The 19,288-nt window shown below is 40.8% G+C and overlaps 1 protein-coding gene across 1 annotated transcript in view; it reads left to right on the top strand.

The window, feature by feature from the left end:
• Window positions 1-9,661: 9,661 nt before the first annotated feature.
• LOC117481775 overlaps window positions 9,662-19,288 on the top strand; it is a 39,412-nt gene continuing 29,785 nt past the window's right edge. The window contains exons 1-3 of the mRNA XM_034129676.1: window positions 9,662-9,741; window positions 13,308-13,391; window positions 13,502-13,585. Coding sequence (XP_033985567.1) covers window positions 13,366-13,391; window positions 13,502-13,585 — 110 coding nt within the window. The 5' untranslated portion in view covers window positions 9,662-9,741; window positions 13,308-13,365. The remainder of the gene's footprint in view (window positions 9,742-13,307; window positions 13,392-13,501; window positions 13,586-19,288) is intronic.

Raw genomic sequence — 19,288 nt, 5'->3', positions numbered from 1 at the left:
TTTTATTGTTTGTTATTTTCAAAACACGAGAGGAACACCATCCACAGCATGATACAACAAACCAGTATTACATTTCAAGGTGGACAACTCTGTCACATTGTTGACTGAATCCCCTCCAGCTTTTGGACTGGCAGTCCCATCGAAATCCTACTCATTCCTTTTCAGACCGCCTTCGCATTAGATGAAGAGTGTGTTCTCGTTTCTCTCTCAGTGCTGTAGGCGTTCCTTTCCAATTTCTTTCTCCTTAGTTCCTCTTGAAAGATTTAAATCAATGTTTTACCTAGTGTTCACAGAATAAAACACTTGAATAATAAGGAATCTTCGCCCACATAAACTAAATGTTATTACCTATCTGAGCATGATCTATTAACTATAATAGATTAGAATACCAGCACATTTAATTTAAGGACGTGTTTCATACTTGTGACAAAGGTATACCACTTATACTGCCACCACCCTTAACAATAATAATCATAATTTATGATAAAGAAATTCATAGTTTAAAATCAGATTGCTGCTTAAAGGCCCGGTACACTGAGTTTAACATATAAGGATACCTTTATTTGTAATGAAGAGTATTACCAATTCTGGGAAAAAACTGCTAACAATGTCCTCTGTTGCTCTCGGGAACCTTTTTTGAGTTTGAAATAAATCACCTAGATCAGGGATGGGCAACTTGGATGGTGGTGGGGGCCACATCATTTATGTACTGGCCACCAGGGGGCTGCAGATTCACTTGAAACACACACACACACAACTTCCATATTGTATGTAATTATTAAAGGTCCAATGTCATGGCCATTTCTACTGATCATAATTCCATTGTTGAGGTCTACTAGAATATATTTACATTGTTCAGTGTTCCAAAATCACATTGGTTTTCTCATACAGCATCTCTGTATAGTATGTGTATTCACTCTCTTGTCCTAAACGCCTTGTTGGAGCTCCAGCCACCCAAAAACTGCGGCATGTGTATGGCTCCTTACTGTATGGCTGGAATTTGTGAAGTCCCGCTCCGGAGCGGCGTTCTGGTGCTCTCCGGCAGAACTACACCCCTGTCAGACGAGACATATACCCCTTGATGACACGTTAGGCTCGTGTTGTGTTCAAGGACCCTGACCTTGGCCAGGAAAAACATGCACTCGCTTGTTTAAAGGGGACCTATCATGCAAAATGCACTTTTGTACGTCTTTTATACATGAATATGTGTCCCCGGTGTTCCAGGGAACTCACCAAGTGTCAGAAAACACAACCCTCTCTATTTTCCTCCATACCCAAATCTCTAAAAAAGGGGCTGCAACGGATCTGATAAAAACTGATCCAGATTTGAACACTGTCCTGACGTCAGGACGGTGGCGCTACGGCTATTGGGCCAACTCTCCACCTATCAGGGGAATGTGGGGTTGGGCCACGGCCGGCCATTGCCGCTCGAAAGCGCTGGAGACGCTGTAGTACATATGCCAGACCTGTAAGTGGCGCTGTAGTCTGCCACAAAAGCAGCGAAGAAAACTTCCCGCGCATGGTTGCCATGGTTACCCTTCTGTTTATTCTCCGCTGTGGCTTTTTTTCTCCCTCCCCGAGGCAAGCGTTTGCTCCCGCTGCTTTAATTCAATGCAATCCCTCCCCGTCGAGGCAAGCACTGTAATTCTCTCCGGTTAGTCCACCAGCAGATGACAAACACCCACCTCTCCGCCTCTTCCAAGGAACGAGGGGACCGTGCGGCAGAGTTTCAGTTAGATTTTCTTTTGCCGGTCAAGATGTCCGTTAAAGTTTAAATCTTCCGGACAAAATTAGAAAAGTGCCGGTCATAGGTCTTCTTTGTTATTTATTGAGCTTTAAAACAAATGAATAACGACTCTATATAATAATATAATAAAACACGGAGGACAGAGATCTATTTTTCTCCCCCTCTTCTAACTTGATCAGAGCGCGCTCCCCTCTCCTGCAGGGGGGCGTGGTCAGCTGCAGCTCACAGAATCAGCCCCCTGCAAAAACAGGGCTGGAGAACAGCAAATAGAGCGAAATGAGGCATGGCTAAAATGCATGATCTGTTTGGTATTTTGAAAACAGAAACGTATAAATATACCTTATATAGGTATGGCCTTACAATATATAATTTAAATATAGCATGATAGGTGTCCTTTAATTCTTTTGCGGTCTAGATTTTTTTTAAATCTTTCTTTTTTGTGTGTGTTTATAAATTTAAAAAATGATGTACTGTTTTGGGTTTTTTAAAACTAAAGAGATGAAATGACAGTCACACTTGCATCCCTTTGACAGCACTGCAAAAACTAAAATCAAGCAAAAGGCTGCTGTCTATTTGTGATCGTCTTATTATTATTATGGGATCAGGATAAATTAAAGGGGACCTATCATGCAAAATGCACTTTTGTACGTCTTTTATACATGAATATGTGTCCCCGGTGTTCCAGGGAACTCACCAAGTGTCAGAAAACACAACCCTCTCTATTTTCCTCCATACCCAAATCTCTAAAAAAGGGGCTGCAACGGATCTGATAAAAACTGATCCAGATTTGAACACTGTCCTGACGTCAGGACAGTGGCGCTACGGCTATTGGGCCAACTCCACCAATCAGGAGGAGACAGCCACGGCCATTGCCGTTCGAAAGCGCTGGAGACGTTGTAGTACATATGCCAGGCCTGTAGGTGGTGCTGTTCTCACAGAATCTGCCCTTGCTAAAACAGAGCAAAAAATTGTCAAATTGAGCAAAATGAGGCATGGCTAAAATGCATGATCTGTTTGGTATTTTGAAAAAAAAAAAGTATAAATATGCCTTATATAGGTATGGTCCTACACTATATTATTCAAATATAGCATGATAGGTCCACTTTAAATAAACTTTAACCTAAATAAAAGATGATCAAATCTGGTGGAAATATTGAAAATAGGCTTTTCTTTTAGCCCTACCTCAAAGCAGCATGAGCTGAATAAAAAGGTTGTAATGTTGTCCCAAAGTTAATAAACAGTAAAACATTGCAAAATGTCAGAGAAATAAATAAAGCAATCAGCAGCTACACGTCAGGGTAGCATTTTATAAATCCCACCGTACTGTAGGCTATACCGGTGTAAATGTTTTCACTTTGGTCTATTTATGTAATATAAAGTATAACTTATCTATAACAGAGCCAAGATCTCTGTATGACTTTAGTAAACTTCTGAATTGAATTCAAAATAAGTGCAGTACCTCCAGCTAGCTAGTTAGCGTCATTAACGTCACATATTTATCCGTATTATTTAACGAAAATGTACGTTTTAATGCCCCTTGGGTTTGACGTGTGTCGTTAGTTAATTTAAAGTAAGTTAAAACCCAATACTCACATTTATTAGTGATTCCTCCGCTTGCTGCTGCTTTTAAATCCACTCTGCTGGGGAGACCGGACCGCCATTTCATTTGAAAAAAACTCACTCTTCCCTGCGCACATTGCACCCTGGGATATGGTAGACCGCGAAGGATACATCAGATGTATCCTTCAAATCCGGGAAAATAAGGCCGCATTCGGAGGAGTCTCGTCTTTTTTAAATATTGGGACAGCCTTCTTTCGGCAGAAGTGACGTATGCGGTCTACAAATGCAGCCTCCGAAGGGTGCATGCCCTGAATAGAGACACGGCCGTTATATCTGTCATGATCTTTGTGTTTGTGTAAACTGTCTTTTCTTGTTTCACTTTCTGTCTTTGTGTTTTCCCACCTTTTTTTGATTGTTTAACCTGTCCTGATTCTTTGCACCTGTGAGTTATCACCATGCTGCCCTTGTGTCTTTTACTACCCTCTCCAGCTGTATCTTGTCAATGTGATTAGTCCTGTCTTCATAAATGGCTGTCTTTTGCAGTGTTTTTCAGTCAGTTTGATGTAAAAAATGTCCTGTCAATGAGACCCAAGGGGTTCTGTTTGTCAAGGTTTCGTCCATGTTTCCAGTGTGGATTTGCTACTTGTGTTTCCTTGTGTCATACCAGTTTGTCCCTCATTACGTGTTTTGCTACTTTTCTTCCATACAATACTACCTTAGCCTGCTCCTTTGATTTTGTGTACGTTTGTACCAGCTTTCTTTTAATAAAGCCCGCTTTTTGTTACTTATATCCGGGTAACTCTTTTGTAGTGCATTTGTGTCCTGCCTCCTTCCCTCCTTGGTATGAATATGTTTTAGAGCATGTTCAAAATAATGCAACAACACCATTTCAGTCAGACAACTCGCGTGTTTCTTTGATATGTTTATCAGAAGCAGCATATAGTGTGAGTTTGGCGTCTAGGCTTGGGCCTCATCACTCCACAGATTTACATAGAACATTGAGTGAGGATTAGATAACTATCCCCCCCGAGCCTATAGGTGGACGCGTGGGGGGGCAGGAGAGCAGCAGCAGCAGCAGCAGCAGCGAGGCAGAGGCAGGCAGATCTGGAGGCATAAATGGAGCAGCAACTTTGGGAGCAAACGCACCCGTCAAAAACTGGAAGAGCTGGATTATAAGTAACATTAAAGTGCTAGAGAAAGACAAGTTTATGGATAGCTCGGAAAACCCACATCAGGAACTATTACTTCTTAAGGCTGAATACAATAAAAATATCTGCTGAGAGGGCTATGAATAGCATAATAATATATTACATCATTTTTATGATCAGGGAGAAAAACCAGTTAGACTCCTGGCCTGGAGAATTAAACAGCTACAATCAGAAAGAGCTATTAATGCAATCGAAAATTCTAAGGGAGATGTGACTATGGATCCTGAAGAAATAAACGATACCTTTAGACAATTCTATGAAACGTTATACTCCTCAGAATATCCGCCTAATTTGGACTCTCAAACTTCATTTTTAGATAATTTCAAATTCTCAAGTGTCTCAAAGGAAGAAAGAATTAACCTGGATTCTGATTTGACAACGGTGGAAATTATAGAAGCAATTGATGCCATGAATGCCGGCAAAGCAGCTGGTCCTGATGGATTACCATCATCGATATTTATAAGAAATTCAAGAGGAAACTTTTAACTCCAATTATGGAAGTGCTTCAGGAATCCTATAAAAACGGGTCACTCCCTCCCTCATTGAGAGGTGCCATGATCATTTTACTATTAAAACAAAACAAACCAGCCCATGAATGACAATCTTTCCGTCCAATCTCACTTCTAAATTTGGACATTAAAATTCTCTGCAAAGTATTAGCACGTAGATTGGAGTCTGTTCTCCCTGTCATTATATCAAAATGGATTTGTTAAAGGGATACAAGGCTTTCATAACGTATGGAGTGTAAGAGTCGGGAGTCATCCGATAATTTATTCCAAACTTAAATTACTCAGACCTCCTAATTGACCTAACCGAAGTTATTGAGTCTATGTAAGTTTACTGCTTGGCTCAGATCCACCAACGATCAGCAAGATCTCACCTCTATTAACTCCCCGAAGAACCAGGTTCAATTAACTGCTGTTTCAATTCAGACAACCCCCTAAATCTGTTTAAGCAATCCCGAAGGACTTTGATATCAGTAAATGAGGTGTGGCCCTACCTAAGTGTGAGTGTGGCAGTGTGCGATCTTACCTTTCAAGCAGGAGAGGAGAGCGCAGATGTCTTTTAAGTTGTCCCAATCCAAAAGGTGGGATCAGTTTATTTGAAGAAAAATAGGTCCAAACTAATACAGGGTTTTTACCTTCTCTCGTTACAACATTATCATCCTACTAAACCTATCATGCTGTGATCATGTTCTAATATGAAACTTTAATTCACAGTTTTACATTTATTACCAAATTTGTAACTTCAACTGCCCAATTCAGTTGTGACATTTAAAATCTCCCGATAGAATTTAGAGGCATTTCCTCATAAAAGACCGTTGATAATAAAAAGCACATTCAAACTTTCTTTCACCAAATCAGTTCACATCAATTCCATACCAAATTTCCGACACAGGTGGCGGGTACTAACATTCACAAACACATACCTATTTCCCAATCATGCTGGGGGTATTTTACCTTTTTTTCCGCACAGATGGCGGGTATTTTAACCTATTTTCCGCAGATGGCGGGTAGTTTAACCTATTTTCCGCACAGATGGCGGGTAGTTTAACCTATCATCCCAATCATGCTGGGGTTCTTTCTAAAAGCTTAATTCATAGTTTTTTCCCACACATCTCAAGAATGATAGGTCTATGATCCCAGCCCATTTGAAGAATGGTAGGTTTAAGATCCCAACTCACAACTCTCATCTAAACCATTCCCTCAGCATTCAACACACAGAGATTTACGCAATAGTTACCAAGTTTGAGAGAACCTTACCGAGAGCAAAAACCCAGCTCTCCAGGGAGAGAGCGTTACAGAGAGAGAATATACCAGGGGATCCCCCCCCCCCTGTCTCCCTCTCTCCAAAAAAAAAGTTCCTCCTCATCTGCCAGTGTCTTTATGCTCGAAAACAGGATAGAAAAACCTAAAGACACCTCCTCCATACCCATATTTGTGGAAACTGGGCATGGCCTCTGATGTAAAGAACTGGACATGACCAGACATGTGCTATGGCTCTGGCATAAGACACACCTTCCCATGTTTGTGTAAAAAGGACATGACCCCTACTCTGCAGGACTTGCAAAATATTATTCTCGGCTATGACATAACCACCTTTTTGGGGCCTCAATGTATTTCTCCTTAAGTCAGGAGCCCCCCTCCCTGGGTACTGCTGTGAGGGGAGAGGGAAGAAACTGCCTCTTCTCTTATCAGTGACACCCATAAACCATTATAGGCCTTACACACTCAACTTAACAAACCACTTGTTTTTTGTTTATACCAGGGGTCGGCAACCCCTGGCACGCGTGCCAGCATTGGCACGCGGCACCGTAACCAGTGGCACACTAGGAATAAGTCGAATAAGTGTGCAAAATATTTAAATTGTATTTTCGGATCCTGAACGAGACCGCCGCCAGAGCGCGTCTCCCCGTTACCTGCAGAAGGAAGCCATGCACGCAACGCAGCCCCGCTCTGTTTAACTCCAGGTGACTTTCTGCCGCTTTCCTCCGTGGTGCAGGGCTGTACCAATTGCAGTACCCATAAGGAGCTTTACAAATGCCGCAGTTTTTGCGTGGCTGTGTCTTTAGTTGAAAGCCCAGTGGCGATCTGCTCATCTCTCATTGAAATAATATGCTACAAAGGGGCGGACTGGCCATCTGTGTGTTGAACTTTCCTGTCGGCTCCCAGACCGTAGTCGAGGAGGGCAGAAGCAACAAGCTTCAGGTTCAATAACCCACTTTAGCTTAAATGACTGGAGAGAGGCGAGCTCTTCTGGGGAGGCCGTTGCATTTATTTAGCTGTTCTTCTGTTTCACAAAATACATCACAGACCTCTGTTTTTCTGCTGCCTCGTTTCACTTCCAGAAACATACACACACACGCTCCCTCACTGTCGCTCTACCATCCACACACACACATGCACACGCCACACCCCTCTCTCTCTCTCTCTTAAAGGGACAGCGATCTCATCTCACTCTGCCTGACCCTAATATCATAACATGTGTGTTCTGGAGAATCACAGAACGGACGATCGTCCTTATTATTATGCCGTTTAAACCAATTTAATTAAATGTGTTTGTTAAATTCGGCATCATGTAAGTTGTGCTGACAGGTACACACACACACTGCTTCCCCGCAGCGAGGCTCCCCCCGCCCTCCTGTTGATAGTTCACCAGCGTCAAGCTCCGCAAACCCACCCCCCCCCCCCCCCCGTTGATAATTCTCGATCGTTGGCACGCTGATAACAATTTTTTTTTTTAATGGCACTTCATATCAAAAAGGTTGCCGACCCCTGGTTTATACTGTAAATATAGAACATCATAAAATATGAAGCATTTTCATTGTGGGAATATAATTGATTATATTTGATTATAACTAACTTTCGTTTTAAGTATTCAACCTGATTTGGAGATCTCAACAGGAGAGTGTTAAATATACTTCACGAGAGGAAAGATGCGCCAGACACTGCTCTGCTATCAGTCGATGCCGAAAAGGCATTTGATAGAAGAGAATGGCCTTTTCTATTTGCAATATTAGACCGTTTTGGATTTGGGACTGCTTTCTGTAATTGGGTAAGGTTATTGTACACTCAACAGCTGAAATTCTGACTAACAATGTTATTTCTCAACCACTTAATATTAATAGGGGGGTCAGACAGGGGTGCCCTTTGTCTGAGACTGACAGTTAAGTTTATTTTAAACATTGTCACAGCTCACAGGATAGGTACCTGTCAGCCAATAAAACAGATGTTTATTTCCATGCAACTCTCTGGTTGGTCTGGGGTCTTGCCTCTGTTGCATTCACTGAACACGGGAAATTACAATCCTGCCATCCTCTCTAGTGTCATGATGAGGTTCAGGTAAAGCATGGTTAATGTATTATATGATTGACTCAATCATATAATACATGACTTTGAGTAGGCAATCTAGGCATATTAACAAAATGAATTAAACATACTTATCACGGCGACGGTGTACTGAGATAAAACACGGTGTACTGAGATAAAAAAAAAAAAAAATGTCGCTTATGTCGCTTAATGGGTCGGGCCGGCTCTGATTGCACGTCTGTCCGTCCTGGGAGAGGGATCCCTCCTCTGTTGCTCTCCCTGAGGTTTCTCCCATTTTCCCCTTTAAACTGTGGGTTTTTCTCTGGAAGTTTTTCCTTGTACGATGTGAGGGTCTAAGGACAGAGGGTGTCGTATTGTCATACTGATATTCTGTACAAACTGTGAAGTCCACTGAGACAAATGTAACATTTGTGATATTGGGCTATATAAATAAACATTGATTGATTGATTGATTGATTGATAAACTGCTGTGACTATGTACAGTTTTTAGGATAATGTTGCTACTGCCCAATTGTTTTTGTTTTATTTTAATTTTATTTCATTTAATTTATTGTCTTTTTATTATATATTTCAATTTATTTATTTTTGAAATGATGTCCTGTCTTGTCTTTGCCTCTGTTTTTCACATTATTATTTGTATTATTGTTTTTTGTAAGTTTGTGTAAGGTATGGCGTGTCTTGTTGTCCAAAAGAATGGCAAATTAATAAACATATTGTTTAAAAAAAAAAAGAGGGACGAGGTGCGTCACATGTAAATGTATCATTGGTGCTCGAGTTGACTGCCTGAACTAGCTCACAGGCTTCGCCCCATTTTTATAACTTATCATAAACCAAAGTTCGTACTATTCCCATGCTTACTGTGTTACTGTGTCCGTGAAAGTTGAGCTTACACACACATCGATGACATAATATGGAGCCCAAGTCTTCATTATCAAATGAATAGATTAGAAGAGGTAAAAATATAAATAACATGAATAAACGGATAAACCTGTGAAAAATGATTTCTTTTATACAAATGACTGTAATAATCACCTCAATTCAGTTACTAGGAAAATACATAATGACAGTACAATTGATTTGTTGGTAAGTCAACTATTCCACCATTTCACAATTTGTTTATGTATTGTACGAATTGATAATTTATTTCATAATCATTTTTTATTAGCAAATATTGAACACATAGGCTTTTATACAGGAATGGTGGCCTTGTTCTATATAATTCATACAGTATGAGGGAAAGGTCAGACACTTTTCAAATGAGATAACAAATGTTATGCAATCCTGAGCTTTCATTTCCATTCTTCCTTCCAGTTCACTCCCTTCCCGGTACTGTAAATCAACACATTAAGCTCTGTTCATGTTCTCCGAGCACCGATTCAGCAGGAGACTCATTAAGGTAGGCTATATGTAAACATTTTACTCAACCTAGTCAACAGTATACATCATGTATATTTGATTTTCCATCTGTTCCAGTCTCTCCTATATACCTTTTGATGATAATCATGTAATTATGACAATATAGGAGACACTGATCGCACTCATGTACATGGTTGTTAAGATTCATTGTTATCGAATAACTTTAAAAAAGTTTTAATATGAATGTATTGAGTGTGTCCGTGAGCTTGAATCATTATTGTTTCCTTTTTTTTTTAATGTCAGGGACCAAACCTAACCCCCACAAAATGTAATGCTTATTCATTTTGAAGATTATATTAGATTATATGTAACATTTTTGCTTACACGATCACTAAAAACATGTCCTTTCTATATTAATAAAAACTAAAAACTTGGCTAGTGTTAAGGAATAATTCTTCTAGATATCTAACCTTTTGCTCTGTGACGTTTTATGATCTACTCTGACGTCTGTTATCTCCTTTAAGGAAAGGCATTGGTGCCATATGTGTTGTTGTTACCAGTTTGTGACCGGTCAACTTGTCTGGCACGAATGGTAATTGTTGTGAGAACGCTGAGGCACTTCTTTATCGGTGTTTGTGGACTCTAAGATGTGAAATCTTTGAGGCCATAAGTGTTGGACGCAAGTGATTCAGTGTTCCCAGCTGTTTAGTCTACTCCTTCAGAGATGTTGATTACTCTCTGTGAATCAGTTAAAAGGTCTAACATAGAGAGAGGCTCTTCAGAATTGACGTGGCAACTCTCCCGTGAAGTCAGACCCTCTGACTCGTGATTTGTGATGTGAATCCTCCGGCCGATACTCTGAATAAACCCATCAGTGTTTGACATCAAAAGCTCCAACTCTCACCGTGTCTCCTTCCTGAGTCCTACACAGAAGTTTCCCCCACAGCTAGCTTTACATTTAGTCCCACATTCAGGCATGGCAGTGTAAACAGGACTAAGTGATAATACAACTTGCAGACTTTTGGCATACATTTCCTTAAGTACTGTCCTTAGATCCATTATATAGTTAATAGAAAGTGGAATTTCCAATATATGTTCCTCCACTATATTTAATGGTAAAATGTTGTACTTTGTAACACTATAAACTTTTGCACGAGTGCTCTAACTGAGATAAGGATATTCTATTGATTATTTTGGACTTTTACTAGTGTAGTTTTTATTGTAAGATATATTATGTGACAAGGCACTTTCACAGCCTTGTTTCTACTTTCGATAAAGTAAGAATACTTGAATACTTCTTCCAGGTCTGGGATACCTACCTAACAGCATTTTAAAAACATGGTATTTTAATCAATCAATCATTTATCGGTATGGAAGACCGGAAAGGTAAGCGAGAACTCAATTCTGGTCAATCATTTTATGTATCTAACTTTTTTTGTTTTGTTGCAATGATAATCTTTTTAAGGTATAGGCACTTGCTTGTTCTTTTAACAACTTATTTCAGCTGTCAAAAAAGGGTTTTGGTTGGTACATTTTTTGTTTGTTTGGTGTTTTGATACTAACTCTATAACCACAAGGGTGCAACACTAAAACATGCTTTAAATGGATCCAAAAGCATTTAACGTTTTCTTCCAGGAGAGTTTTATTGTATCCTTTTATACGGTGAGATGTGCGCGCATTCAGGTAGGCCCGCCCCGGGGCCGGCTACGTTTATAGAAGTCACTAGAGGCTTCTCAAGACTATAATTTCCCCTCCTCGACTCCTATCCTCGGCTCCTATCCCCGAGACTTAGTCCCGCCCACAGGAGATGCGAGCGGAGGACTCGAGGAGGGGAACCGAGGAGAGAGGAGGGGAAGCAGCAGGCGGTTAGAGAAATGAGAACTCCTCTCCTCTGAGCGGTCATTTTAAAGAGACATCCATTAATGATGACAGGAGGCACAGCAGCACTCTGTCTGATGGACAGATGTGTTCATGAAGACTTATATATTAACTTTTAATTAATTGACAGTGCGGTATATGAGACAATAACAAGCTACAGATGCGGACATATGCACACAAATATATGTATATAAATATATACAATTTAAAGTATGAGAGCACTCTCATAATAACGTAACACAATCAGAGACTGGATATATCCCCCCCTCTCTCTGGTCGCTGAAATGGGGAATTGAAATTACGGGCCAAAAGTTGTATTTACAAGTATTAAAAGTAAGCATAGGACACCAAACCCAACTGAGACCCGTCTGTCCGCCGCATCTACGCACACACTGTACCACACACACCTACACACTGTACAACACGCACCTACACACTGTACCACACACACCTACAGCTCCTAAAGCATATAATATATCAGGCTCCGTTGTGTATTTTATTATGTGAAGCACGAAATGGTCTTAGAAAAATATCGACTCTTTGTTTGTAGATATCTACTAAACTACAGCATACAAATACAGAGAGTAATGTAGGCCTGTTATACTGAGTGATATCTATTTTACACACTGCTCTGCTTTCTGCACGGACCTCACAGCTGTTCTCACTGTAAACATCGCGTCGCGATGAAAGCAGTTTTACTAAAATAATATCCAGGGGATGCATGCAGAGCTGTCATTGGCTGAGATAAGTCCGGCCGTGCGTCACGACTCCACCGTTCCCGGAAATGCATCCACGGAGGAGCCGTGGAGGACCCATCATCAGTGTATCCTCGGTTATAGCTCCTCCAGAGAGCCTCCTCGATGCTCGATGCTCGGTCCTCGATGTGCATTTAGAGAAATTAGATGTCCTTCAACATGGCACGCTGAAATCCATTTCCAGGTCACTACCGGAGGACCGAGGAGTCGAGGAGTCGAGGAGTCGAGGAGGGGAAATTAGAGTATTGAGAAGCCTCTTCAGTGGATGAATGCTTGCATGATATGATCAAGGGGTAGTACCCATAGAGTCCAGTAGAGGGCGGAGCCTGTGAGAGATATAACTTACATTTTAGATATGTTTCCAGTGAACGTTGAAATTAGGTAACTGAATGTGCGTGTTAGGTAGAAAGCAAGATGTTGTTGTTACAAATGCACCCTGCGATCTATACCATTGAGAGAGCTTAAAACTAAATGTATTTCAGATCGGGGACAGCTCCATCAAAGCCCAGTGGAACTCTGAAGAAGAGTTATTTCCAGTCCATTGGTGGCAATCCAGATTTCAAACTGTAAATCATAGTAACTTCACAGCCTCCATTACATGTATTGTGGAGATTAGCTCTCTATGCACTTTGTGATCAGTATACATTTCCGTGAGAGTAAAACTCATAGGTCAATGTACTTTGCCCAAGTAAAAGTAATTTGACTGTTGGTATGACAATGAAGTTATCAGAGGACATGCCTCTTTCATTTTCAAAGAGTAATCGGGTGAAACAGAATTGTCCAGTTAGGTCTATCAGGGTTTTGGTTAAAATTAGAACAAGGCATAGTCATTATGTTACCTATGTGTAGTAATGTGACGTAGTAACCTTTTGACTCTTTGTTTCACATGGGACACGGACACCTGTCTTCTGGATGCATGTTGAAAGTAGAAAGCTATCTTTTATTGTTAAAACATAACACAAATGAATTTCAGATCGAAGACACACCAATCAGTGCCCAGTGGATCTGTGAGCGAGTGTTCTGAGTGGTCCATGGATGGCAATCCAGCTTCCAAACAGTAAGTAAAAATAACTTCACAGCCTCAAATACATTTATTGCGGAGATTAGCTCTCTATGCACCCTGCGATCTATACCATTCAGAGAGCTTAAAACAAAAATGAATTTCAGATCGAAGACACCACAATCAGTGCCTCGTGGATCTGTGAGCGAGTGTTCTGAGTGGTCCATGGATGGCCAACCAACTTTCAAAGAGTGAGTAAAAATAAATTCACTGCCTCAAATGAATTATGGCGACTAACTCTTTACACGTTGTGATCCAAAAACCTTTCTCTGAAAAGTAGGTACTTTTCCTCAAGTAAGGTTTTACATGTTTGTGAGACAAGGAAGTCATCAATGGACCTGCCTCTTCATTTAAAGGGGACCTATCATGCAAAATGCACTTTTGTACGTCTTTTATACATGAATATGTGTCCCCGGTGTGTCAGGGAACTCACCAAGTGTCAGAAAACACTCTCTCTTTTCCTCCATACCCAAATCTCTAAAAACGGGGCTGCAACGGATCTGATGCAAGCACTGTAATTCTCTCCGGTTAGTCCACCAGCAGATGACAAACACCCACCTCTCCGCCTCTTCCAAGGAATGAGGGGACCGTGCGACAGAGTTTCAGTTAGATTTTTTTTCACCGGTCAACATGTCCGTTAAAGTTTAAATCTTCCGGACAAAATTAGAAAAGTGCCGGTCAAAGGTCTTCTTTGTTATTTATTGAGCTTTAAAACAAATGAATAACAACTCTATATAATCATATATAAGAATAAAACACAGAGGACGGAGATCTCTTTTTCTCCCCCTCTTCTGACAGCCCAGCAGCTGATCTCAAAGCACGCTCCCCTCTCCTGCAGGGGGGCGTGGTCAGCTGCACCTAATTTGCATTAAAGCTACGTCACAGAATCAGCCCCCTGCAAAAACATGGCTGGAAAGAGCAAATAGAGCGAAATGAGGCATGGCTAAAATGCATGATCTGTTTGGTATTTTGAAAAAAAACTTCGCAGACATGTTTTATATAGGTATGGCCCTACAATATATTATTCAAATATAGCATGATAGGTCCACTTTAAGAAAAGTACAATTTAAATACGTATTGTATGCTTTTTGAACTTTCGGACACACAACTATAGCATAGACTGAAACCCGCTGTCATGACCCTTAGTACATACCTGCCAACCCTACCGATTTGGGCGGTAGTCTACCGCTTTTGACATGTTTCTACCGCCTACCGACTTAGCTGACTCTCCCTACCGATTTTCAATCTTCCCAAACTATAACAAATAAAAATGACACTACATAGACACTGGACTCGACTTTTGGCGGACACCGTTTGCAGCGTGTCTGTGATCCCATCATACAAACAGTCCTCTGTGTTTCAGTCGATCACGAGATGTGTCTAAAAATAGAACGACAATATTCTGTTTTATCGTTAATGTCCTATAACATAATCTTCCTGTGCCAGAATAATGCACTTGAACGCATCAAAGCTTTGTGATTTATCGGGGTGTGGCTGGTAGGCAGTGGGCACTAGTTTGCTGTGCAGTCCGCACACACAAGACCACAATTATGGCAGAAGCAAAAGAGCCCAAAATATATAATTTTCACTCCGAGTGGGAGGGTGATTATTTTTGTATCTATTCCAATTCAAAGTCCATCTGTCTCATCTGCAATGCGAGCGTGGCTTTATCGAAGAAGGGTAATTTAGGAGCGGCATTTCAAAACAGTGCACAAACGCTACGAGACGGAATTCCCTCCTAATTCTGTCCTACGCTCCCAAAAGGTGAGGGACCTGAAAGAACAGCTAAATGCACAGCAGTCCATTTTCACCAGGCCCAACAACAAGAGCAAGGCTGCTACCATAGCATCTTATCGTGTCAGTCACGTTCTTGCGAAACACATGAAGTCTTTCAAAGACGGCGAGGTTGTGAAAGAAGCATTCCTGGAGGCTGCCGACGCGCTTTTTGGGGACAGTAAAAAGAACAGTAGCATTTCAACAGGTTTTTGATATAATAAAAACTCAAGTTAGATACAGTTATTAATCAGCTGTAAGTTTTAGTTTGTTTGAACTTATTCATTATAATTATTGTACAAAATGGTATAAGAATGCAAACTTTAAGATCTGTTCTGTTTAAATTGATTATAGTCTATTATCAATTCAGGTTAAGAAACTAGTGTTGCTTGCATCCTATTTTAAAGGCATTTCTTTTTATACTCTACTAAAATGCAAAAAAAAGAAAAGGGTTTGATTCTATTAATTTTGTCTTTTTTATTGCACTCTGGCAGCAGATTCCTGTGTAGCTTCAGATCTGAGTTGTCTTATTAGTAAAACTAATTTATACTTTTGTAGCAACACTATTTTTATATAATGGCAAAGAAAGGGTTCAGTCTTTTCTTTTTTTCCTGTGTCATATGTGGCAGCACTGTTCAATGTTTCTTGAAAACATTACCCACTGTAGTATGTGACGTGTGAATAAACTCCAACTCCAACACTGTTGTGTAGCTTCAGCTACTTGTGTGTGTGTAGATTAGAAAGAGGCAACATAAAGGATCTGCAGTATTTTATGAAGTATTAATCGTACAAAGGTCAGTTTTATACAAGTAGAAGTGTGTATTTACCTGGTAGTAGGCTGTCAGTAATGGCTACACCTCTCTATTTGGACTGGTAGATCTCGGCAGACTGGCCATTTTAAAAGTAGTTCTCGGTTCAAAAAAGGTTGGGCACCCCTGATCTACACTGTCAAGGTTCAAGGTTCAAGGTTCTTTATTGTCAAACTAACATAGCTACAGAGTAATTATGTCGTTGAAAATCTTATGTCACAGGCTTCTCCAACAATGCAACTGAAAGAGGACCAGAAACACATTAAAAATATAATAAAATGCGGAGACTTTGGGATATTTATCTCCCATTCTTTTACTTTTCGGGCATTTTACAGACCAAACATGTCGTTGATGTCACTGTTTACCAAACTACCACTTTTTCTGAAAAATGCATAAAATGATGCAATATATGTTAAATACATGGTTTATACATGTAATTACTGGGGTTCCATTTCTTCTGATTACCTAATTTGGGCGTGCACATTTGCCGCGCGCAAACCTACCTCTTTTGGATTTGGAAAGGTTGGCATGTATGTTAGTATAATGTGCACTACACAGGGCATATGCTCGAATGATAGTATTCTTGCTGCCGCTATCATATTGAGAGCACTATAGCTTCCTAAAGTTATGAGCTTGTCCACTACCTCCCACTCCTGCACAACTTCAAGAAACTAGCTAGCGCATGCTTTAGCAATATGCTTTTCCTTTGTTTTCACTGCACCTACAGTAAAGCAAACAAGAGCCAAACATTAGCCAAGGATTAGTTTTTCTGTTACGCCGGGTAGTTATGACTGCTTACTGATTTCCATTGGTCTCCAGTTAGTGCAACACATGTAGCTTGTGTCAGTTCCTCCGCGTTCTCTGCTATTTTACTGCCATGCTATTCATGGTAAAAATCTGCGCTGGAATTGCGGGAGGAAGTTGGGGTCAAATTTAGTAATTTCATTAATTTGCTTTAATTAGCTTTTTATGCTTTAAGGTTTCCATATTAATTGCAGGGGTTAACATGTTAATGTTCCCAGCCCTAGTTTCCACCTGCACAACATCATCTTTTCAAAAAGTTATGAAATGTCTCAGTGAGTACTTGGATCATCTTAAAGGGCCCATGTCATGGCCATTTCCACTGATCATAATTACATTGTTGAGGTATACTAAAATAGATTTATACTGTGCAATTTTCCAAACTCACATTGGTTTCGCATACAGCATCTCTGTCAAGCATGTGTATTCAGCAGTATTCACTTTCTCCACTAAACGACTCGTTGGAGCTCTTGCCCCCCCCTCCCTGTGAGCCTAGTGTGCTCCGATTGGTCAGCTCGGCCACTCGTTCTGATTAGTCAACCACCAGAGAGGCTGCGCCCATGTCAGTGCTTTTCCCGGCTGCTCTCAGCGTAACATCAGTCTTATCATGGCGTCGGTACAGCGGTATATTTTATATACATATATATTTTTAACTGTTGTTATAGAAGAGTGTGACGGCCTCAGGGCCTTTGTCTTACGGTGGGGTGGAGCTGAAGAGGGTAATCAGCGCGATCACGGACACCTCCGTAGCCGGTGCTATTAATCCCAGCGGCCCGGAGTCTCTCTCCAAAGCGGCTGCAGAAGGACGAACTGAGCGACCCTCTCCCCTCGACCACCTGTCTCTGCATTTACTACAATAAATGTGCCGTGGTTTTGTAAACTCGTGTATGTCTCCTTGTCTTTCCGTTGTGGCCTACGAGCTACTCTCATAACAAAGAGTAAGTTATTTTTACCCGTTATAAACTACTACTGTTTGATGAGAAATCAAATCATGGTTTGCTATATATGAATTCAGGGAAGAAAGGATAGGCCTACTAAGTATTTCCATTAAACTTTATTTTTAGAAATGTACAAAATGAACATAAATATACATATATACACGGTATATCATCCATTCCTCCTCCTCGCATCTTGCCTGCGCACAGTCGGTGCGGTGCCTTTTAGCACCCTCAGTAGTAGTAGAATCCCTTCCCCGTCATGGATTGTCCGCCAGGATCTGGCTGGACGAAATCAAATGCAAATCACAAAATATTAGAGAAACTTAGTTGTTTTAGATTCGTTAGTAGTAGTTGTGTAATGAACAGCTTGCCTGCTAATATGCTAACCTAGCTTTGTTTACCTTGGTAGCTAACACGATATGAACGTTAGCTTGGAGGAAAGGCAACTATAATGCAGTGTAATAAAACTACTATGAACAAAAGCTAGTGGTTCATATTAGGCTAGCAATAACGTGTTTATAATTGCAATCGTATACGGGTATTCTGCTACGTTCGGTCATACAATGTAACTTGCATGAATACATTGTTTTGCGCTAGCATACAGCTAGCCTCGTTAGCTACATGCAGTATATGTACGGTCACAATGTACGGTAAATCACAGTACAGTATACTGTATGAGTATTCCGTGTGTGTGACTGCAGACATTCTCCTGCCATGACAAACATGTAAGGCCATCTGCTGACATTGTAGTTGATATATTTAAACGCTAGCAACGTAGCATCACAAAAATGTTTTTCTGACCGAAACTAGCTCTAGCTCCGTGTGTTAGATCGCTACGCCAGCTATAATGTAATTACGTTTCGCGACTGACCGGCAAATCACCCGGAGTATACTGTCAATAGGTATTTTGTGTGTGAATGCAGACATTCTCCTGCTATGAGATACATGTATGCAAGGCCATCTGCTGATATTAGAGTTGATATATGGAAACTCTAGCAACTTAGTTAGCACTGTGTCAATGGCTTAGCAGTCCAACACAGTTTACACATTTAAACAGTCTTGTTTGATAAATACACAAATAACAATGCAAACTTACAGGTTGTATACCCAGATCTTCCCCTGCTCCAAACGGTCCAAACAAGCTGTGCATATCCGGCCTCAAACTGGGCAATGTTTTGGAAGCTTTCGTCTGTGAAATGCCGGTTCTTCGAACCTCTGGAGGAGGAACACGACGCTGCTGGTGTGGCCATAGCTCTTCGGGATTGGTCCATTTCGTTCCGGGTACCGCATGACATCAGGCGGTACCCGGAACTAAATGGAAGACTCAAATGGGCAGTGACGTATCTCCAACGAGGCGTTTTGGGGAGGTATTTTCTGTGTTAGAGTTTTACTCGCTACAGGGTGTACTTTGAGGGTTTTGACTCTGCACACCGTTTACATGCATAAAAACCTTCATAACACACAAGGGGACGGGTAATAACCGGAAAAGCATGACATGGGAGCTTTAATATAAACTACACTGAATCTTGATAAACAGAATGCCCTGATAAACAGAATGCCCTGAAAGTTTCAC

This window comes from Trematomus bernacchii, unplaced genomic scaffold, assembly GCF_902827165.1.
Source record: "Trematomus bernacchii unplaced genomic scaffold, fTreBer1.1, whole genome shotgun sequence".
Lineage (NCBI taxonomy): Eukaryota > Metazoa > Chordata > Actinopteri > Perciformes > Nototheniidae > Trematomus > Trematomus bernacchii.
The sequence above is the reverse complement of the archived record's forward strand: the minus strand, read 5'-3'. Positions and strand labels throughout refer to the sequence as shown.